Source organism: Anopheles aquasalis, chromosome 3 (assembly GCF_943734665.1).
Source record: "Anopheles aquasalis chromosome 3, idAnoAquaMG_Q_19, whole genome shotgun sequence".
In the NCBI taxonomy this organism is placed as follows: Eukaryota; Metazoa; Arthropoda; class Insecta; order Diptera; family Culicidae; genus Anopheles; species Anopheles aquasalis.
Window position 1 is genome coordinate 40,974,064 of NC_064878.1, and position 22,500 is coordinate 40,996,563.

The following is a 22,500-nucleotide window of genomic DNA, read 5'->3' on the forward strand; positions in this document are numbered from 1 at the left end:
AAGAAGTCAAGGGCAGCGAGTTGCGATTGGTTGATGGGTATGGCGCGGAAACATACAAAGTAAAGCACCATTAAGTAAGAGTGATTCCTGATGCCGATGCGGCGTACATTCAATGCTGGAGCATCGTTAGATTCATAATTCATCAAAACAATCTTATGTATCACGCACTTTGCAGTGAAATGAGTGTGTGCACACCTGTCAGTGAAACCGTAGCAAAAGTTAGCGAAAGAGCACCAGCCGCACGCATATTCACGGCCATCGATTGAACGATCGATCGAGCCGACATCATAACGATGTTATAGCGGGTATGGTTTCGTTTTTCTTCGATGCGATTGCCTTCGGCAGTATGATGAGTTTCTAGTAAACACCACATTTGCGCATCGATCGTTGAGTGTCCCACCCAGGGTCGCTTGTTGGCTTATTGGGCATATTTTTCCTTCTCGTTAATATGTTCCCCTCTACCTCTACCGTTTTGGGACTTATATTTTCCATTAGCTTCGCGGTTTCTTTGCGTTGATTCTTCCTTTTCTTGACTTCTGCATTATCCCATCGTACTGGAAAGTCAATACCACTGGCCTGGCGTTTGGCGGAATGCAATGATCTCTTATGTCATAGTCCTTTATGTCCTAGAAACGCATGAAAATTATAATTAAAATATGTAAATATTGATCTTACAATTTTAATAACTGTTCAACTCACCCCTTTTCATCTTTCAGACAATTCTGGTAAATTGTCCGATGCATCTCCCGTCGGTTCGATCAGCTCGGCCGAGATCGCCAATGAGTTTTCCGGTCTGTCGACCGAGGAACAGGTGGCACAGCGTGAAGAATGGAGCCAGGTGAGTTGTGATTGAGTATGAGCAAAACGCCGGAATTGCAATACTGAAGCACATATTCCTTTCTGTTGTTTCAGGAACTGGCTCGTGTCGAAGAGGAAATTACAACACTGCGAACGGTCCTGCAATCCAAGATGCGGCATGCGAGCGAACTGAAGCGCAAGCTTGGCATCACCGTCTGGAAGGAGATCACCGATGACGTTAGCCAGGGAATCAAGAATGTGAAGGAAAGCAACGTGTAAGTATTGCGGGAACCGCGCTTTATGAACCTTTGCCACAATCATCGCGCAATCGAAAAGATTGGCAAAGCTGCCTTGTTTCCGTTTCCATTGCCTTCGTTTACTGGCCTTTCTTTTGACCATCGTTCGTTCTTCTTTTGTTCCACCCTTTTTTTTCAATTGGAAACTTAAGTTATCAAAGTGTCGAAACGAAAGTGGGAGAAATTACGACCGTCGTGACAAGTGCACCGATGTAAGTAAAGCTAAGTGGATCCAACTGTTAATCTTATTGGTGTACTCTAAATCCCTTTGGTAATCCACGCTAACCTTTTATTCCTTTATCTGCGTGTACTAACTAACGATGTATCTCGATATTCTGTACCACGATGTCTGCTACCTGCTAGATGTATTCAAGCCACGTATACTCTAACCGAAAATCGTGATCCTGTTTCGGCATAACTTATGTGTGTTGATAATCTTTAGTTTGTTTTACTTCTTATTGAATTGCAAAACTGCATTATTACTTGATATTATTAACACCGTTCGTTACATTCTATTTTGTTAATATTTCACATCACTCAACGATATGATGAATCTAATACTGTCCGCTCCTTGCCTATGTAGTTTAAATGTTCCATCAACTCCTTTCCACTCTCCTCTTATCGCTTGCATGTAACAAATAGGATAGTGAAAAGGTAAGAACACAACAACCTGTGTCAACGCCACCGACGACTTTCCGTCTCATTACCACCGGTTCTGCTTGGTGTGCTTGTCCTAAATTAGCTACTGTACTTTGCTGCTATCGAAACTAAACTAACTGACTTGGCCTGTGTAAAGGAAACATTTGATCTAATGAATGTTGCTGCATTACCTCTCCCGGTGCAGTTATCAGAAAACGGAAAGTGCTATCAAAACGACGGCTGGCAAGACGACGTCCGTCATCGGTGGTATCGCCGGCAAGATGACCCAAAAGCTTACCGAAATGAAGCAATCCGATTCGTTCCGATCGTTCGAGGAACGCGTTGGCTCGGCATACGAAAATGTTCGGGTAAGTGGGGACATTAAACATTGGTCATGTATCCCTCTAATTGCGTCAATATGATGCGTGGTTGTTTTTTTTTTGCTGCTTCCAGTCCAAAGTATCCTCACGATCGAGCTCTGTACAAAGCTTATCCGATTTGCAGGGCGACGAGCGCCGCAACTCCGTCACTACGCCGACGGCCATCCCGGAGGAAAAGCCGATCCCCTAAGCCATCCCAGCATGCAACCCCTTTTCCCTCCTTCCGGATCGCGAGCTTGTCGATGGTTTTCTAGTATGTAACCGCGATTGCGGACAGTTCGCGAGGTGTGGGGGATCTCTATTGTGGATACGCCCTGCCCCCTTTCTCCTAGGGTTGCGCGGTCTATGGTTTGAGCTAATCATCGTTTTGTGCTAATTTATATTTCGTACGGTACTGTGTAATTGGAGAAGTGAGAAGTTTAGCAAATTATACGCTGTAACGCTGTTGTGTGAAATGAGAAATCTTAAACAAAACCGTTTTACTACCGACCAACACATCGGGCGCTTTGATGTGGCCAGAAAGTGCGCTCCTAGAGCCCATCGCTAACATCTCGTTTCGTTTCTGTTAACACAAACTTCATAATAAACAGTAAAACCAACAACAAGGATCTTAGAGCTAGAACCGTGCCGCCGGCGTGTGACACCATGATCTAGTTTTCATTTTCTATTAAACAACGATCACTGCTACTGGTTGGTGCTAGAAGAAGAACAGTAGTTCGTTTCCTTAGAGTACACCTTTTGAACACTTATGGCATCTATTATTAAGAAAGCCGTTTTAATGCGTTATTCCGCGTGTTTGGTTTTGCACCCTAGGTGTTAAGAACGAACCTATGTATCCGTTATCCATGTCCCTACACAATGATATTCCTCGCAAAATGATTCAACTTCAGCGCTACAGCTAAGGATTTACATACTTTCAGTAATGGCGCAGAAGACAGCAGATCCCTTTCACTCGCCACTGCTACAGCAGCAGTAAGGAACGCAACTCGAACTGATTGTGCCTAAAAGTGTTTAGCAAGATGTAAACTATTCTCTACTGCTCTGTTCCTCCTTCCTGTTATAGCTAGCTGGTGCAACAGTCCAGGATCACAATAAGCTCACCTCCTCATATAGCTACAAAACGCACCTTCTTCTTGGTTGAAATCTACAGAAGACAACAGGGAACCAGAGGGAACGTACGTGCTCCCCCTTATTAGAATAGCGTCGTTAGGGAAGAACACAAAAGAGATGATTATTTATAGTCTTATGTTCGCACTAGACGGACATAATGTGAATGCATAAGATTGACGGAGTGTGAAATGATCGAGAAAAGTGAAGAAGCACATACACGCGCGTATATTATCTGAATAAAACATCAGCTCTGTAAAAGTGCATATTACTATACCCTACCATCCATCGTTGACGTGTTCGTATACAGGGCGTTTCGATCGGTTAAGCACTGAATGCAAGTCGCTATACGTACACCTTCACCTTCCCCAAGTAATAGAGTACTTACTTGCGCTACTATTTCGAAACTATTTTTGCCACTACAAAAAAAAGCAAAAAGGTTAAACAAGCGGTATTTAAGTGTCATTTTTGGGAGGGGAGGGCAGACATTTTGAACATTTGAAAGAGCTTTTGTGTGATAAAACAATAAAATAATACACATCGTTTCTCATACAATGCAGTTCCCGGAGTCGTAATTTCATTAGTTACAAACACTTACCTATCTCGTGCTATGATTGGTGAAGGAGTATACTCCAGGTTTTTCTAAAATGTCTCGCAATAGCGTCTTCTTTTTTCACAAACTGAATTCGTAATTTTGCAGCCATGCTACTATGATTGCATCATCGGGGCACCAAGGAAGCGGCTACCAAGGAAGGTAATAGTAGCAATGGTCACTATGACTGAAATATAGTGGACTCTGTTCGGATGTTGTTGCAATTTCAAGGTGTAACAGCATTTCAACCGCATTCATCATAACTATATTAATATTCATTCCATGTAGAGACATTTGTTTCTTTACAGCTTCGAATTATGAGATAATAACGCTTTTTACGCTGCTGGGGTACACTATGGGTAGAGTTTCCGGTGTTCGGTTTCTTCAGGATAATAGTGGGTTAGATAGATATAGCTTCGCGATGATGCCTAATAACTAGCCTATACGGCATCGAACGTTTGAAACGTATTTCGGGCGCAACACGGGGGAATCAGAAAACGGAACACACAGCGAAACATTGAAGTGCAGGTAAGTAGCTATATTCGCGAATTGCGGCGGTCTACGCTTTTTGCGAACGATCACGCTATCGCAGAGAGAACCAATAATTCGTAAATCCGAGATAAGTCCCTACCAGCGACCGCGTTAGCCGGAGGCGTTTGGGTGATATTGTCATGTTCTTAAGATTTACTTTTGAACTAGCAAAAGGGGGAGACATCAAAGGAGGTGGGTGGGACATTAGCTCACGGCCACGACACGAACGACAAGATACTGGACACCGATTGTTTGGAACATTTTGTTACTGGAATGAGACAGCATCGGAACGGATCGTTTTTACTTTGCTACAATTTTTAACCGATGCCCCCGCGTTTGGGCTACACCACTTTTCGAAACGATACAGAAGCCTAGAACGCAATGATAAGGAACGCTCTCGCTCATCAACCGACCGGCGATTGCAGCAGCTGTGGGATTGCTAGACAGAGCAGAAATACAAGACACTATATGATAACGATGGAACCGAAAGTTAAAACCGAAACAATGGATTGCAGAGTAGAGGATATCTTTACACGCGCAAACGACGAAAAACAAGTAACGATAAACAATTATTTACAGAATCCGTGGGCCTTCGAATGGATCTCGCATTTTTTTTGCTGCTTTCTGAACAACGATACTGCTAATGGCGTTTGTGTGAGACTTCGGGCTGCAATTGTAACTAGGATTTATGTTGTTTTATCTGCTCGTTGGCGTCCGTGTGTCCGGCGTCCGCAATACTAGCGACACACAACGCACGCACGCACGCAGTGGACTCGTTTGCACTTACGTCGCTTCAATGTTGGGAGCCGTGTAGATCTATTGCCTCTCGGCTGGCCGGCAGCGGGTCGTGCGGCCCCTTTACTTGGCCTTCGATGGCTGATAGTTCTTGTGCAGCGTTGGCTTGATGTCGTACACCAGCGTCAGGATTTCGCTCAGCAGCGCGGCCTTGTTGACCGAAATCGATCTGTTCATCTCCTCGATCTTCCGAACCGTATCGGCATCAATCTTGGCCGCAACTCCTTCACGGCTTCCCATGTGCTATCGGACGGAAAAGGAACGAATTAATTAACTGCTACCGGCCCTTCATCTAATCCAAGCAATCGAGTCGTTTACCTTCGCCTCGAACTCCTTGAACTGCCTCTCCCGCTCCTGACGGTACCGCTCGATCTCCTCCTGGGCCTCCTCCTTGGCCTGCTTCAATCGGCGTTGCTTTCCTGGGCCGAGCGGAGTGACGCGAAGGAACAAAACAAAATTAATACCAATTGATTGCGGGCCTCACAGCATCCCATTCGAATCAGCAGAACGCTAGAACGTTCCCGTATCGATTTTCTCTCCTCCCTTCCCCTGCGCGAGATGGCCTCTCGTGATCCGTGGCAAACGGCGAAAGAAAATCCACTCCACTGGGCACCCCGAAAAATACTTACGTTTCCTCGCTTCGCCCACCTTATCGGCGGCCCGTTTCTCCGCCGCGAGCAACTGCTGGATTCCTTGCGTTTGGCTGGCCATTTTCCGTCCGATTTATCGAGGAACAAACTAATAATTCGCTGCCCGAGAAGTAATCTCAGTAATCTTTTTCTGAGTAATTTTTTTCTGCGATCGACAACGTGTGTTCAATAACTAAGTGAATCTTCTAGGGACGCCATATTGAACATATAGTTGACATTCAGGGTTACTGTTTTGTTGCAAATAGTTTGCACTTAGTGCCTGGAGTGGGCAAGTCCTTCTTCGCTTGATGCTGGATCTGAGAGACATCGCATTTGACCTCCTTTTTATAATACAAATCATCTAGCGCTTTGTAACTTTATTCGTCATGTTAGTGTTGCTGGGTGATAGAAATTTCGAAGAAAAAAACACATTTTCACATGGCTTCCTAAACTTTCACAAGTTTATTTCATTCTCTTAGCTTCGGCTGATCACCGGCTGACTCCTATCATTCTCAAGGAGTACTCACTGTAGAGTACTCTAACATAATTGAGCCATTCTTGAAGTCGTTAGCAAGTATTGCAAGGACACATGAAATATGACTTTGATTCTATCAGGTATGGGGCAATGAACGATAGAATAGTGCTATTCGCAATATTTACAGACGGTGTAAGGCCCGACTTGCACTGACGTGTTAAAGATAAACCGTACAACATGTTGTTGCAAACAATAGGGCTGCCTAAATCACCGATGCAAGCAAATCCCGTATCCGAATCGAAACATTGTATTCTGTAAGTACAAAAATGGAATATTATTGAACACCAAAGTCAGGGCGAGAGGGCGACACAATCTATGTTGTACTCACGAAGGAGATAGAGAACTGAATGCCGTTCTACATGACGCATCTGTAGCAAGTTTGTAGCGCGCACCGCTCAGATTAATTACTCTGAAACCATCTACGCTATTTCCCCATCCAAGCATTGTGCAGACTATGGATGGCGAATAGGGAATCGGAGTAGTCTGTAGAGCAATGGGTTTCACATTTGGATACCCTCGGAAGCTGCCCTTGATGGTTACAACAGCCACATAGTTGTCCATGTTAACATCATTCATCAGGTAGTGGTTTACGTATCCGAGAGTTTGAAAAGTGAATCCCTCCTTGTCGACAAAATTACTCCCGGCACGAACTGCAATCTTTCGAATGAAGTAAAATCGGGCGTTTGGGGATCAGTTGTTGCTCAGTAACATCGAATTGTTGCGATTGCTTACCGAGGAGACTGGTGGTTCGATTCCGGAAACATTTAGTGCCGCTGTGAGGACGTTGTTGTTGCTTATTATGACGCCCGTTCTATAATAGACTCTATTCGATGTGTCTGTTATCATCAGCGTGACTACGTATGGAAAGCCTATTATTGGGGCTATGCCTCCTGATGAGATACGGCCGGCCCTGTTGGTCTCTAGTGCGTTGGTGCAAGCAATGAACAGCACTGCCAACAGTATAACCTTCACATTTTGCTTCATTATTGAAGCCACTGAACACTTCGAATGCTGATGATCCCTTTTGATACTGACTTAGTAACTGATTGATCGAACCAACCGATCTCTTATTTATACCTAACATCTGACATCTGCAGATGTCCTGCTCCATGGAGCCCGTTACATTTTCCCATTTTCATAGAGTGCTAGTTGAAGGCCATGAGATACTATGCCGTGAAGTTCGTTTCGAATCTTCGAACACGAACATCAAACACCTGACATACGAGCCAACGTATTTGTCTCCAAATAAAATCCAGACTAGCCTTGCTGGAACAGAAGACACACGGGGGCGCCATGTTCTATGTTCCGAGTAGTTGTAGCAAATCGGAAACCTTGAACTCCTACAATTTACACCTGTATCAAGAGCGTCTCCAGCGACAATAACAAGATCAACTATACGAGCGTCGTACTACCAAGCGCTCTTTGTGCTAGAGCACCTGCTTTTTGTTGTTGGAGCTTGTACCGTACAATCAAACCTTGGGGGTTTACTGCCAAGAGCAACATTTGTTTGCATTACCAGCATCCCAGTCCGATAGAATTTACCACGTGTTCAGATCAGGGGGATCGGGAGATGGATTGGAAACCAAATGAAACGAGTAATTGCATGAACAAGTCATTCATAGCGTCTTGTACTAAAGTGTTTGGAGTATTTCATAGGGGCCGGATCGATCGATTACGATCGATCGTTTAGAATACGTATCTTGGCGTGATGTTTGATGATAGGCTGACCTTCAAGGACCATCTGGAACATAAAGCGAGGACTCCTTTGGAGTCACTTACTGGCATATGCTAGCACTTGATAGGAGGTTTTCCCAACTCCAAAAAGAGTCTACTCTCGAGCGTAGGGTCACACTACGCTGTGCAAGCCCAGAAGCGGTCCCAGAAATTGGGGTGACCAGAAAACATGGGGACTACTACTATTATTTTATATTGATTTGATAGCCGCTGAAGTGGCTGTTTCATTAGCGGATTTGCGTTCTGTGGATACCATATCTTGAATAATACGTGTAAAAATGTTATTTTATTTTTTAATCGGCTAAAACCAAACATAAAATTCTGTTGCGTGTGGAGTACTGCAGGATATTGCCAACCACTGCATGACACCGTGTGATACTGCATGACACCGTGTGGAACAGCATGATTCCGTGTGGAACTGCATGACATGCGTGTACCCGTGTGTGTCTGTGTACCCGTGCGTGCGTGCGAAAAATGGTCGCGTTCTCTGTTATGGAGATTTTCCGTTCTCGGGGCGTTTTTAGCGTGCAATTTTAGAGACTATCTACGCTCGTGTTTCACTGGCGATCGGTTGCACGACGACGAATAGTTTCGGTGCGAATGAATGCGGTCGCTCCGGGAAAATACGCGCGATATCCGTAGCACTTGATTCCGTGCGTGAGTTAGCGCGAAGGCGCTTGGAATTGGACTTTAAACAACCAGCGGACCGGATACAGCGGGAATCAACGCGAAATTAGCATTATGTCGCAACCGTGCAGACGGAGAAGGCAAGTTCAATAGTAAGACGCGTGCCGGCATATTTCGCAACAACAACAAGATGTCAAGCTCGGTGTTTAAAGTGTACGCGTCCTCGAGCCGGGACGGTTTTGACGAGGGTGGTGCGGCGGGCGATCTGGCCGGTAGCGGGGAAACGGATCTCAAGGAGCCAGTTCACGAGGACCTGAAGCTTGACTCCAATCTAGTGATACTGCTGAACAAGGATGGCTCGGTTTCGGTTGACCAAAATACGCTCCAAAGCTTGCTGGGTAAGTTGGGCACGAACAACACGGCTCGGCAGTTCGACCGGTTTCCCGGGCGACAAACACGGTAACTGCTTACTAAACAACTTTTCTTTCTGCGTTTTCCAGCCAACGAAACCACGGGCACCTCAGTCAGCCTTGTCCGAATATCATCGCCGACGCCGAGCATTGAGGAGGAAATCGAGGAAGAACGGCGTCGATTAAAGGACGAAAAGCAAAGGGAAGATGCGGACGGAGCAAGTGGCGCAAGCTCGAACGAGGATTCCAACGACGACAGCAATTCCGTTGCCGGTACTAGCTCTGGCACGTCAAGCATCGCAGCAGTTGGTGGGTCGAGCCGCCGGACGCGAACAATGTCAAAGAAGGGATCGGCCACTGGTACCACCGTACTGACCGAAGCTGAAGAGGAACCGCGTCACGTGAGCCTGACCGTCGAGGGTTTCTATCCACCATCGGAAGCACAGAAGTTTGCTGCCCAGGTACTGAGTCTGGCTGGGTATGAACACCCGCTGCGGAAAGAAGTGGTCGACATCGAGTACATCCGCTACACGGTATCGAACGATCATTGCTACACGACGCTCGCTACCACCTCCCACAAAGCTGTTGTACCGAAGGGGCAGACTGTCGAGGATTTGGACTCTTCGGAGGAATCATCTTCTCATTCGGTCAAGACAGCGAAAGCTGGCAAGATTGCTGATCAACAGAAGTCGTCAGTCACGGCCAGGAGCTTCAATAAGGGTTCCGCACTGGCCACTGTCGGCTCATCCAAGGGAGCGAATTTGAATCGCAGGAAATCAACATTCGGGCCGCAGATCTCTGGTGGGTCCTCGAATGCGAAGGATCAGAAAAGGAAGAAATCGAAAGCGGGCGATCGGGAGATTGACGAGCCACTGGATGAGGACGATGACGATGAAGAGCTGGAGGAGGAAGAGGACGATGAGTTTTACTCGGACTACGAGGAAGACGAGGAATCCTCCTTCTCGGAGGAGGATGATGAGCTGGATGTTGATTTCAGTGTTAGCGGTCGATCGTCTTCAGTCAAAAAGCGCAAACAGCAGGCCAAGGGAAGAAACAAACCCTCGCCTAAGGCACCAAGGCGTAGCAGCATAACAGGTCCCCCCGCATCTGCTTTATCGAAGAAGGCTGAAAAGGAACACGATGCATCGCAAGCGAAAGAATCGAAAGAATCGTCTAAATTGAAGATGGTGAAATCTGTCCGCAACACGATGAACGAGAGTGTGACGAAAGTGTTTACCCCACAGACCGCCAAGCAACAGCAACAGCAGCAGCAACAGATGCTAGCTAAGGTAAAGGCAGCCGCCCAATCTCATTCACAGTCGCATCCCAGCAAGCGGATTCCCACGAAAACGTACACCTTGACGACAACATCGACACCTGGAGGACCGATGACAATTCTTTCACCAATGACGGGTCCTCCGATCAGCAGCAGTAAGCCCATGGTGAAGGTTCCATCAAAGGCGGAAGTTACACACAATCAATCGAAGCCAACGCCACCACCAACACCGGTACCGTCGCCATCGCCGACCACCGTTACAGCGGTTACATCGGTAACGCCGCAGAAGAAGGACAAGAAACCGAAATCGGCCGCTCTGGATGCGGCCATGGTTAGTGACATATCGGCTCTGTTCTCAACGCCCGATATCATCAAAAAAGTGAATACAGGCAAGAATCAACAGGGACCATCACCAACAACCAGCGCGGTACCGATAGTTAAGGCCACGACATCCGAGCCAACGGTTGTTGCAGCATCCGCACCGAAAGTGGTTGTAATTGAACAACCGAAGCCGACGCTACCGTCGATTCCTGTACTGACGGAATCGATTCCGACCTCGTCACCGACACCGACGCCAGCACCGACTTCAGCTGCAGCTCCAACTACTAATCCAGTACTTGCGGAACAACGTTTGGATTTGATTCATGCGATTGTGCAGGAGGATCTAAGGCAACCACCGATCGCGACCACTCCAGCAGTGACAGCAGCAGCACCGATCATCATGCAACAACCGGCAGAGATCCCCAACATTGTAAAAATGTTAGAAACGACGGCCAATATGGTCGATGCGGGCTACGACCCTATGGCTCAACAATGGTTAATGGCACCGGTAGGGGTGAAACCGATGGAGGAACCTGTCGGTGGACTGCTGCCGGATAATAATGCCATCCTGGAGGCACTCAACAGTGGAGTAGACGCACTGCCAGAAGATTTACTTGAGCACGTGGCCGAACTGGCGAAGAACAAGGAACTGCAGGAAATTCTTGACAAACAGGTGCTTGGCGTGATTGGTCCCAGTGCCCTCGATCCTCACTCGACTCTTTCGCTGCCACAGCAACACCCACAGCAGCAGCAGCAGCAACTTGTGCTGAATCAAGCAGACAGTGCAGTACCTACAACCATTTCGGAGTATCTTCCAAACCTGACGGTTCGTGAGCAGCAAACACCACGCAAGGAAGCAATACAGATACGGCGTAGCGACGGGCGTGTGATTACACTGCCACCTATCGAAGCACCCGCGACACGTGCTTCCAAGCGACGTGCCCAAGGGACACCAGTAACGCCCAGCTCGCAGCTCACGGCCATTTCCGAAGATGACCTTTCGACACCGAAGGGTGTCCGTGTGCAGCAGAAAGCTTTGGGAAGCACGGTTCCCTCCTTATCTCAGCCAGCAACTCCTGGATCCGGTGCAGTAGATGAGAGCACTGGGACTCTCATCGTCGATGACAGTGCCGCCACGGCGAAGGGCACTAAACGCGGGAATAAAACGGCCGGACCGGAAGGTAATCGCACGAAGCGGTTAGCAACGTCGACGACAGTGGCCGATTCCGCTGCTGCACAGGATGATGATCTGGATTCTGATGAAAGCTGGAATTCCGAAGATGATCCCGATCGGTAAGATCATCTCAATTGAATCCCATTGTTCTTCCTATCCATTTCTTTTTTTTTTCGTTTAGCTTGTGGTGCATTTGCAGACAACCGCACAACAATCGGTTCATGATCTGTTGCGACTCGTGTGAGGATTGGTTCCATGGAAAATGCGTGAACATTACGAAGGCTATGGGCCAGCAGATGGAGCATGATGGTATCGAGTGGACGTGTCCTAATTGTCTCAAGAAAAAGGCCGACCGGCAAGTGAGTGACCGATGCGATGCGGTGGTAATTGAGAAAAAGGGCACATTGAATGAGATGCTTTATGTCTTCTTTCTTCTCCTGTGCAGCAACCGAAAATGACGGAGTTTTTAATATCCGCTGGATCAAACCTTTCGGCACAAACATCCACTACCAACACGATTGTCATCCAAGAACCCGGAACGCCAGCAGTGTCAGAAGAAATGACTCCGAATGCTTGTATCGTTTGCAGTAAACCGGCGAAACCGAACTCAATCTACTGCAGTGACGATTGTATTCGCAAGCATGCTGGATCTGTGCCGATGGTGAAGATGACAGATAAGGCAAAAGATCGTCGTCCTTCTGTTGCGCCATCGACATCCGTCACACCAACTGAACTGATTCCCACCAGTCCAAATCCGTCGGCTGAAACGGTAAAGCATCAACGTGTTGGCTTGTCAATGTGTTGCCAGTATTTATGGTACTGATTATTTCCTCTCCTATCCGTAGATTATCGTCATGGAGCGAACGACTGGTCGTTGTTTAGCTGGCAAGTTTGGTCCAACGGCAGAAAATATCAAACAGTGGCTGCTAGAGCATCCAACGTACGAAGTAGTACCACCTGGTTCACCGCAGGCCGCCATCATACTCAAAAAACAGGCTGCAGCTCGTCGTGTGCAGGTGGCCAGTGAAACATCGGCAAAGAAGTCGACCGTTGGCTCACCAACTGCACCGTCCGGCAGCGGCAGCAGCCAATCGCCGAAGGTGCAAACTCAACTGAAAGTGAATGATCAAAAAAAGATGGTGATCGTCAGTTCGGCGACAACGGGATCGACATCATCTCCTAAAACTCCCGGAGCAACCGGTAAAGCTACAGCGAACGCTGGTGCACCATCTGCAAGCAAGCCAACGTTGGTTCAGAAAACGATCACAGGGACAAGTAGAGGGGCCGCCACTTCTCCTATTACCACCGGATCGATACAGCGCGCCAGTGCTGGAGCAAGTGGACAATCCAAGGCAAGTGGATCACCGGCTGGTGGTAGTCCAGCGACGTCTTCCGCATTCCCTTCGCTTGCTAGCAAACCACCGAAGAAACCAACCACATCTTCATCGGCAAACTCTTCGCTTTCCGGAGAGCATGGTGCGCCTGGTAACAAACAGCAAACCACACCGACTGGCAAATCTGCGACCACTACTGGTGGTGAGAACATCCGTGTGACCGTTAAAAAGACGCTAAAGGTGCGTGTGCTCAACTCAAACACATTCAGGAGGCGTAACAACTCACATTCATTCCATTCCAGGAACATCTTATGCAACGTACGGCCGAGCTGAAAGAGGACAGCACGATACCGCGCCTAAACGAGGAAGAGATCGATCGGTTTGTAAAGGAAACCGAGGGTGAGCTGTTTGCGCTCTTCAACAAGGACACGGGAATGAAGTATCGGGCCAAGTATCGCTCGCTTGTGTTCAACATAAAGGATCGCAAGAATCTGTCGCTGTTCCAAAAGATTTGCGAGAAGATAATAGAACCAAAGCAACTGGTAGGCTACCGGTTTCGGGTGGACGGTTTTGTCGCTGCTCTAGAACTGTGGAACTAATAGCGAACTTCCCGCTTCTTACAGGTACGCATGACAGCGGACGAGTTGGCGAGCCAGGAATTGGCCCAGTGGCGCGAGAATGAAACCAAGCATCAGCTAGAGATGATTAAAAAGACGGAACTGGAATCGCTAGCGTGCGCGAAGAACTACGTCGTGAAGACGCACAAAGGCGAAGAGTTGATCGAAGGCAAGGGGGAGGATCGGGTTCAGTTAGATCCATCCGTTCCGGTCGATGATGTCGTTTCGCTGTTGAACAATTCGGCCGTCAGCAGTACGAGCGAGCTGGATGAATCGTTCGTGAGCTCCGGTGGGAAGGACACTAGCTCCTACCGGACGAAGGATTACGATTTCGGAGGATATGGGAAGCACTATAACACGGCACTGTACGGCAGTGCCAGCAGTGCCACGAGCTCGTTAATCAGTAGCAGCAATACGCTGCTAGCCGGGAAACCCGAGGCTGGTGGTGGTGCTTCCTCTTCCTCGTCGTCATCCACTCTGCGCAAGAAAGATTCACGTCGCAGCAGCCGAAGCCGTAGCAGAAGCCGTGGTCGCAAGCGTGACCGTGATCGGTCGCGTGATAGAAGCCGCTCCAAGCACAAGCGTAAGCGAAGTCGCGAGAGAAGCCACGATCGCGATCGTGAGAAGGAACGGGACCGCGATCGTGATCGAGACAAAGAACGAGATCGTGATCGGCATCATCGTGGGCGCGATCGTAGCCGTGATCGATCAAAGCACGAGCGGAAGAGCTCACGTGAGAAGGATGCAACGAAAACTGGTAGCTCATCCGAGAAGCGTCGAGCTTCCGTTGCTTCCGCCGCTGGACGAGAGCCCGATATTTCGGATTCATCGTCCAGAGCGAAGCTGGATCAGGATGCGAGCAAGGACAATACTCACACCTCGAAAACGGTCAGCAGCGCCGGAAAGAAGGGCTCGGCCGACGAGACTGCAACCAGCAAGGTGGGCGATGCAGCTTCAAGGACATCGATCACTGAGAATGCTGGTGATCCGTCGGTGGTTAATCCTGATGAAGCAACCAAGGGGTCGCCAACCGATGTGGTTAAGGAATCGAAGCCTGAACAAGACCAGGAACCGACGAGTACGGTCACTATTCCAACACCACCCCATCAGCCTCCCTACGAAGGGGAATCGCCAGATGATGCGGCACCTAATCAGCCGTCGGAGGAAGCGGTTGACGAAACGACTCGCGAAGCAGAACGCACCTACTGGACGGGCAGCGTACACATGGTCGATGTGGCCAGTGTGGTAATGTCGATCCGTGCGGTGAGCGGCGATATACAGGATGTGGCGAAGGACTTTAGCGCCGATCTGGATATTTGTGGTACGATCAAGCCCGAGCTCGTCTGGGATTACATAGCACAGATTCGTAAGAGCACGAACAAGGAGATTTGTCTGGTGCGGTTCCACTCGCGAGAAACCAGCGCGTATTACACGCTGTACAATCATCTGTTCACGCGCAAGCGATACAGCGTTGTGAAAGCTCCTTCTGCCGCAATCAAAGATTTCTACATTTTCCCGTTGCCGGCGGAACAGATGGTACCGATGATCCTGAAACCGCTCGGTGGAGTTGGAATCATCGAAGGCGATCAGAAGCCCAATCTGTTGCTGGGTGTTTTGGTGAAGATCAAGGGTAAACGACCGGCAATACCACCGGTTTCAGCGTCGCAGGTCAAGGTAAGCTTATTTGCCAATCGGATTTCGGATTCGGGTACGGATGGATGATAATTTTGTTCATTTCATTCTTCCCATTCTTAGGTTGCTCGGCGTCAGTCCAAGGGATCGATCGGTACCACCTCAGCCGGTGGGAATCCATCGTCCAGTGGTACAACCACGGGCGTTGCATCGAGCACTGCATCATTGATGCAGCAGGTCATTACGAAGTACGCAACGAAGCAGCCACCATCGAACAGTGCGCCTCCTATTGTTGATAACGATGCTGCTACCACCAGCAATACTTCATCCGCTGTTGCTTCGCATAAACAAGCGGACCTTTTGGCGTCTACTGCTACTGCTGCTGGTGGCACAGGTGATGAAGAAGACACCACTAAAAAGAGAGAAGACGAAAAGCAGGAGGTAGATATGGACGTTGACATGGATATCATCAAAGCACCGATTGTAGGGAAAGGTAAGATTTCTACACGAAAGATTTACATTCAACGTGGTTGTAAATGACGGTCTGTTTTATTGCACCTAGGGTCATCTGCGACGGCCCATCTCGAAGGCAACAGTAACAGCAGTGTGGGTAGTGCAACGGGTCGTGCCGGTACCGCTGAGCCCATGGTGATCGACGAAGACGACGATGATGCACCGTACTCGCCCGGTGGTGCAAGCGATGACAGTAACTTTGCGGACGTGACGGCTATTGTGGAAACTTCCAAGCAGGAAAGCCAAAGCGATGTCGAGCGTATCAAGCGAGAGATGGACGAGCTGAACCGAAAAATTGCAATGCAAAAGAACGAAATCGTTGGTCTGATGACCATGAATGAGCTGAGTGAGGGCGAGATCAATTCTACCCTGCCGCCCTCGCTGATCAACGATATTCCCATTCCGGCCAATCTGTCACAGATTCTGGCAAGCATTAAGGGAGGTGCCGGTGGTGGTGCCACTGGAGACGATGAGAATCCCTCCACTTCATCATCGAGTGTTGGATTTGGATCCATGAAGGCATCTTCTATTCCCTTGGCGGTTGCTGCGACGACCACCGGCGATGATGATGAAGAGTACAATCCGAGCGCACCGTCACTCTTCGCTGGTTATCAATCGAGCTACGTACCCCAAACCGTCAACAGTCTGGGAGATATCGATGAGCGAATTCTACCGCCAACGATCTTACCTGCGGCTTCAATGACGGCAGCTGTGGCGACTCCCTTTGAATTGATTCCACCAGTCGCTACACAGGTCGGGGTTGACGAACCAGTGGCGACAGGGTCGTTGACGACAGCTGGCAGCAGTGCTACCGGCGAGAGTCGCTTAGCGAAACTTTCCGACGAAGAACTGCTTCGTCTAGTACCGGATGATGCGATGATTGTCGATTCATCTTTGAATGATTCGTAAACCACGGTGTGCATTTTCATGAAGCAGATTTTTCGCGTGCAAATCACTCTAGCTAGTGGCGCACCCATCCGGTTCAGTCATTCACTGGCTAGCCAGATGGTGAGGTCAACATTTCGTGTACCATGTACGCCTCTGATCCCATTGCTGATGGTTCAAACCCAAACTGACTCTAATCCATTAGCCATCTTGCTAGACAACACAATGGGCCAAAAACGCAATCGTGTATGGGCCTAAGGAGTAGTCTATTTCTATACGTCTGCATGTGATTCGGTTCCAATTGATCCCCGACGCCATCGAGCCATTTTGAATCTGTTTTTGGAACTCGCTCTCTTCAATTGCGTAGCGATTAAGGCGTAATGGCCACAACGATGCGTTCCTTGAGATCAGTGTCCAATTGCTGTACAACTTGTATTAAACACACCCCTATCCCTATTGCGTTTGCTAGAATAATGTACTAGTATTAGGTATAAAGTCGTAGAGAAACACTTTTCATCGAAGGATAGTGCATCCTTAACAGCTCTCATGTGTCTCGAAACAGACCAAAAGGAAAGCGTGGCTTGTAGAATGCCAGGTCAGCAATGGCAAATTGTGTAGAATTACTGTTAGCATCTTAAGTCTTACAGTTACTGAGAGCGAGAGGAAGAATGCGTCAGGCGCTTTGGAAAGCTTGCTCCCGTCGCTTGTGCGATAGTAGCTGCTATAACGAGGCTCAGTGCAATTTCTCCCCAGCTGTTTCACCGACGGCCTACGGCATGAAGTGGTAGGCTATCGATTGTAGCGCATCGTAACACATTAAGGCCACTGAGTGGTGGATCAGCTCGAAGCATATGTCAGCGACCTGCAACCTATACCGCGTGACAAAACGATAACGAATGGAATGCAAAATGCTAGTAATAACTTCAAATTGTTTAGGCGTTCACATCCCTTTTCCCGCATAGTTGGTCTTATCGGGGATCGGCAAACGAGACCTTTTATCGCTAGGTAACAATACTAAGAATACGTATCCGATAAGGTGTGCGTAATACTAGATCCATAATCTAGTTTATTACTAAATAATATTTTAAAGAATATACTGCATTTAAGGCTCATCATAACTAGATGCACTACGCTAGCGAGGCAAACGATGTAACATAGATTGTAGGCTTAGGTACAGATGAGATACGGTGAGGTTTGAGTGTAGTAACACAGTGGACCGTGCTGGTCCCGTGGCCGGGAAGTGTGGTGGTGTTAGGACGGTTAGTAAGATCAAGGCAGTGACACATTATTATTAAATACATATATATGATAAAAATAAAGCTAATTTTTGCGAGAAAGTTTCGCAACTCTATTGCAATTGGACAGCTCATGTGTTTATGTGTTGCTTGATCGCCAATTGATTGATGTTTTATTGATGTGATAGTATCTTTGTGACTGCAACGGAGGAGTTATAACAGGGTTGGTACAAAATTACAGGAGTAAGATGAGTAAGTTGAGTAAGATTATTCATATTTTGACGATTTGTTTTCAAACTCCGCTTGGTAAAATTGGCTCTGTTACTAACAGTGTTTTTTCAGTGACTTGGCCATCGTTCATAGACTGGTCTGGTGTGTCATTGCCATTATCCTTAAATTAAAACGTTAAGAGAATTTTCAAAACATAGAATAAATAAGTAATGAAATCCTCTTCGATAGGACTGTCAGTGTCTTCTACAAACAGGAAAATGATTAGTTCCCATAATGTAAATTATTATAAACGTCTATGGGGGAACAAATTTGCGATGTAGCAATGAATTTTCAACGTCTCTCTTTTCGTGGTTCTACTAAAAGCTGTTCACAGTCACAGGGCTCGCAGTGAACGACAGTCAAAATTTAGCTTAAACTCCGATGCCCTCTGTATGGAACGTATGGATCGAAAGAGGAGCATCAAACGAACAGGCGCCACTCACAGCGAGACTAGTAAGCCATAATAGTAAAATAAAGCATTTTGATAAACTGTCCCACATGATGTGGCACATCATGTTCGGCAGTCATCAGCAACGGCCAGCCGCGCGCCATCCACCGAAAGGGTTAACCCTCGAGGGTACACTTATGAGGCCGTCACCGTTGCGTCGTACGGCGCTCCACGTACCGAGCATTGGCTACTGCGATGCAGTGCGAGATGTTTGGCATGAAAGCATGATTCACTAAGCAACACCGCCCCGCAATGCCCATCCTTGCACATGCTTTTGCGTCAGAGTAGACAGTGCCATGATCACTAGCAACGTGTATACGGGATGCAAGACTCGCATAGCCTTTGAGCGGTACTGGGTTGGATGATTTGCCAAACCAAAAAAAAAGCACGAAGAAAAAACCTCTCGACTGACAATTTGGGGCTAAGAGGAAGAGCGAGGGAAGACGTTCACAGTGCATTAATTTTTCACAAGCAAAAGTGAAACATCATTGCAGCCCTTCGCCAACAGCTCAGTTGGGGCATGACATGCTGGTGTCCTTGCAAATGTGCAAAGTCCTACGCACGGCAGCGGAACAGAAGCGATGGCTTCGGCACACAAATGCGCGCGCGATTGGGATTGGGAATGGAGGGCAGGGAAACATGGAATCGGAGATCGAAAGTATTTCGGAGTATTTGCGGAAGTTTTTCGTCCCTCATTGGCTTGTACCGCCAAGTTTAGCCTATCAATTAGCGGCGACAGGTCAGGTGGACAATCAGCGACAATCAGTCGCTGGTGACGCGACCCTACCAACCCACCAGCAGCCCTCCGCGCATTCGTTGGTTCGTAGTTCATTCATTAGGACTTTCAGGCGGGCGGGTTTTTCAATGCAGGGAACGATGGCTGGCTGGTATGGTATGGTGGACCACGCTACCGACCGAGCGACCGACCGCAAAACCGCGAGCACGCATGTTCGGTGCGAATGGTTGAGCATTTCATTCATGGTGCGGATGGCGACACGATGGTTGGTGTCGCGCTTTGTATAAAAGTGGACGCCACGGTGGACGTCGTACACTCAGTGCGCCAAACCGGAAGCAACAGGTCGCAACAGTCGTTCCTACCTACCGGAATCCCTCCGCAGGACACACCAGTAGTGGTTGTAGTGCTCGATCTTGGCCCTTGAAAGTGATCTCCCGTACGTTCCCGGACACTAACATGATCGCCAACTGTTCAGTGAAGTGAAACTAGAACGTTCAGCGTTCTCGAGTAGGCTGAGTAGTAGTTGTAGTAGGCTGCGTGACGCACAGTTTTGGTCTGCTAGGAGGTGGTGTTTCAAATTTTTGGTCAACGCGACGGTTCATCGACGGACAGACCGCTCAACACCGCAAGGATGTGGCTTCTTTCGATTGCGATGCTACTGTTCACGGCGACGGGTAATTATTACACGCAGTTCACATCAGGGAATTAGCAATTACTGTGGTTGTTGTTTGTACCATAGTGCGCGATGGTGATGAAGTTTTATGTGATTTTTATGGAAGACCCCGTGACACCCGAATGTTAATGTGTGACTAGGGCTAGGGAAGGAAAAATGCTGGCTCTATGGCATCGTGTACCGTAATTGCCGGTGGGGGTGGGAATAGCTGCAATTACTGCACTGCTATTGTAACTGCTGCACCCTTATCTACCGTATCTGTTTGATGAACCATCATTAAAATATTTGGTATTTACTTCGTCTTTATTGAAGAGCGATTGAGGGAGTATTTGAACGTATTACAAGGACATTCGATTTTATTACAAGGCTTCTTCTTACATTATTATGATCAGGCGGTTCTCCTCTCCGATTGGTAACAATTTTGAGGTCTAGATGCTTAGAGGATGTCGAATACTTTGAACTCTCACAATCATTATCTGGCAGGGGAAATCTGGTTTTGCAGTTTTTTTTGCTAAAGATTTCATAAACCCTCTCCAGGTCCAGGAACAGTGCAGCATGGAGGGCAGGGAAACCAGCCTAGCGATAGCGGTGCATATTCATAACTGAATAAGTTAACTCAAAAGACTACCTGAATGTATGCTTCTAGAGACTAAAACATGATTCCCTGCAGTGTCATGCCTTTTTTATTTCCAAAAAAGTTTTCCAAGGGCTATCTCTTGAAATAGTTCATTTTGTTATGTTGTCGCGCTTTTTGGTTGAAGTGTTTGGTGGAATTCAAACTAAAGAATGTGTAAATATCAGCAAAAAGTGGGACAAATAAACAGATTGAGTTGTAGTTTGTTCACTAAAGTTTCTCTACGACATAGCAATTTTTACTTTACCATAACACTTTTATCCATAATGAATGAACTGCATAAAATAGAGCAACATAATTCAGAATAGTTTTGCTAAAAATTCACACAAACCGAAGAAACTTTGATGAATTTTCTTTGTAACAACAGCATGTGGAAAATCTTTTTTTTTGGGGGGGAGCTCTTTATGTTTCGTTCAAATGTGTTCTCGAAAACAAGGACATGTACTGATGCAGTGGCGCCCCGAAAAGCTATTTCATATTCAAATGGCGTACTCATATTCTGTCCGCTGGATGCTAAATACATTACAAATATACGTTTTGGAAGCAAAAGCTGCTCCACAGTGATTAATGGGCTTCACGCGCTTGCCACGGGGACTGATAATAATGAATTACGCCGGGTCTTGTCAACTTATCGAAAACGTGTATCGGAAGTAACTCATTGATGCAAGTGTAATTTGCGATGTTGATCTGTTTAGTAAATGCTGTAAAAAGTGCCTAGTCCTACCCAGCATCTTAAAATACGTTTAAATATTTAATCGCATGTTTCAATCTTTACCAGACCTTACCGTCACAGAGGCGACCGTGTTCGGCAACATAAACAGTAGTCCCGAAGAGGAAGGTCAGCCTCGAGAACTCGGCAGTTTGGCCTCTTCCGGTGGAAGGTCTATTCCGGCGCAAGCGATAGATTTCATCGATACTCACGGTGCTTCACGGGCCAATCCTTACGAACGGAATCGCGACGATATTGGCGATGAGCGCAAGGAAGGAGATGTATTTAGTAAACTGAAGCATCTGCCAATGCTGGGTTCAGGTCCGGGTATCCATGGTTCCAGATTACCGCCTGAGATGGAGCTAGCGGAATTGCAGCGATCGTTGGCCACGGTAATGCAGGTACTGCATCCTTATCCTGGACATCGCTGGCAGCCTCGGCAGCCTGCACGCCCCGCTGGATCATCGGAAGAGGATGGTACCGCTGACGACACGGAACCGATGAAGAACGGGATAATCGCTGGTAGACAGCGGGATGCGACCAATTTTCTGCTGCACGGAAAACTGATCGAAATGCCCGCCCCTGCTGGTGCTGGTCCGCTGGTGGATGGAATGACGACGGTTGGCCAGAAGCGTGCCGCTGCCCTACGCTCCACTGTCGCTCGCCGGTCACACGCCGTTCAACCGTCGGCGATGACGCACGGTAGCAGCGGTGAGGACACCAGCTTCTTGCCGTCCATCAGTGTCGGTGAGTTTTACGGTACGATCATGTTGAGCAGGTTCAGTATGTTGGCAATATGGTGAAGTGGAGCACGCGGCCATTCGCTGGCCGTTATCTTATCGTGAGCGCTTGCACGCTTCGCCACTTTTTTGCTGCCATCGCTTCCGGTGCTTCCAAGTGATCCTTCATTATCATAGCATTGTAATCGCGGTTCTTTACACATTTTCATTATCTGTTGTGAATTGTTTAG

At 47.7% G+C, this 22,500-nt stretch overlaps 4 protein-coding genes across 10 annotated transcripts in view; 3 read left to right on the forward strand and 1 right to left on the reverse strand.

The window, feature by feature from the left end:
• LOC126578079 (tumor protein D54) overlaps positions 1 to 3,486 on the forward strand; it is a 9,632-nt gene extending 6,146 nt beyond the window's left edge. For 2 of the 3 annotated variants that reach the window (XM_050240289.1, XM_050240287.1), the window contains exons 2-6: positions 717 to 838; positions 913 to 1,073; positions 1,247 to 1,306; positions 1,939 to 2,101; positions 2,187 to 3,486. In XM_050240289.1, the coding sequence (XP_050096246.1) occupies positions 717 to 838; positions 913 to 1,073; positions 1,247 to 1,306; positions 1,939 to 2,101; positions 2,187 to 2,303 (623 nt within the window). In that variant the 3' untranslated portion in view covers positions 2,304 to 3,486. The remainder of the gene's footprint in view (positions 1 to 716; positions 839 to 912; positions 1,074 to 1,246; positions 1,307 to 1,938; positions 2,102 to 2,186) is intronic. The other variant, XM_050240288.1, reaches the window with a different exon arrangement.
• A 568-nt stretch (positions 3,487 to 4,054) lies between these two features.
• LOC126578080 (V-type proton ATPase subunit G-like) lies at positions 4,055 to 5,937 on the reverse strand. Its single transcript, XM_050240290.1, has 3 exons — positions 5,768 to 5,937; positions 5,457 to 5,557; positions 4,055 to 5,381 (listed from the first exon to the last, which is right to left on the reverse strand). The coding sequence occupies exons 1-3, from the start codon at positions 5,847 to 5,849 to the stop codon at positions 5,202 to 5,204; spliced, it is 363 nt and encodes a 120-aa protein (XP_050096247.1). The 5' UTR covers positions 5,850 to 5,937; the 3' UTR covers positions 4,055 to 5,201.
• A 2,603-nt stretch (positions 5,938 to 8,540) lies between these two features.
• On the forward strand, positions 8,541 to 18,155 carry LOC126578077 (uncharacterized). Of its 2 annotated transcripts, none has more exons than XM_050240283.1 (9): positions 8,541 to 9,061; positions 9,164 to 11,963; positions 12,026 to 12,227; positions 12,290 to 12,613; positions 12,690 to 13,418; positions 13,481 to 13,720; positions 13,802 to 15,469; positions 15,551 to 15,920; positions 15,990 to 18,155. In XM_050240283.1, exons 1-9 carry the CDS (start codon positions 8,854 to 8,856, stop codon positions 16,847 to 16,849), a joined length of 7,401 nt encoding a protein of 2,466 aa, XP_050096240.1. In that variant the 5' UTR covers positions 8,541 to 8,853; the 3' UTR covers positions 16,850 to 18,155. The 2 variants fall into 2 exon arrangements, with proteins under 2 accessions (XP_050096240.1, XP_050096241.1); XM_050240284.1 differs by having other exon boundaries at positions 12,026 to 12,203.
• A 1,694-nt stretch (positions 18,156 to 19,849) lies between these two features.
• Positions 19,850 to 22,500, forward strand: part of LOC126575181 (uncharacterized) — a 5,431-nt gene continuing 2,780 nt past the window's right edge. For 2 of the 4 annotated variants that reach the window (XM_050235745.1, XM_050235748.1), the window contains exons 1-2: positions 19,850 to 20,188; positions 21,600 to 22,289. In XM_050235745.1, the coding sequence (XP_050091702.1) occupies positions 20,146 to 20,188; positions 21,600 to 22,289 (733 nt within the window). In that variant the 5' untranslated portion in view covers positions 19,850 to 20,145. The remainder of the gene's footprint in view (positions 20,189 to 21,599; positions 22,290 to 22,500) is intronic. The other 2 variants (XM_050235747.1, XM_050235749.1) reach the window with 1 other exon arrangement.

Bases quoted from the DNA above. Each gene is read 5' to 3' on its own strand.
- LOC126578080 (XM_050240290.1), bottom strand. From the start codon at position 5,849: ATGGCCAGCCAAACGCAAGGAATCCAGCAGTTGCTCGCGGCGGAGAAA. The intron at 5,558-5,767 runs GTAAGTATTTTT...CGCTCGGCCCAG, and splicing joins GGTGGGCGAAGCGAGGAAAC to GAAAGCAACGCCGATTGAAG. The intron at 5,382-5,456 runs GTAAACGACTCG...TCCGTCCGATAG, and splicing joins TCAAGGAGTTCGAGGCGAAG to CACATGGGAAGCCGTGAAGG.
- LOC126578077 (XM_050240283.1), top strand. From the start codon at position 8,854: ATGTCAAGCTCGGTGTTTAAAGTGTACGCGTCCTCGAGCCGGGACGGT. The intron at 11,964-12,025 runs GTAAGATCATCT...TTTTTCGTTTAG, and splicing joins TCCGAAGATGATCCCGATCG to CTTGTGGTGCATTTGCAGAC. The intron at 15,470-15,550 runs GTAAGCTTATTT...TCCCATTCTTAG, and splicing joins TTTCAGCGTCGCAGGTCAAG to GTTGCTCGGCGTCAGTCCAA.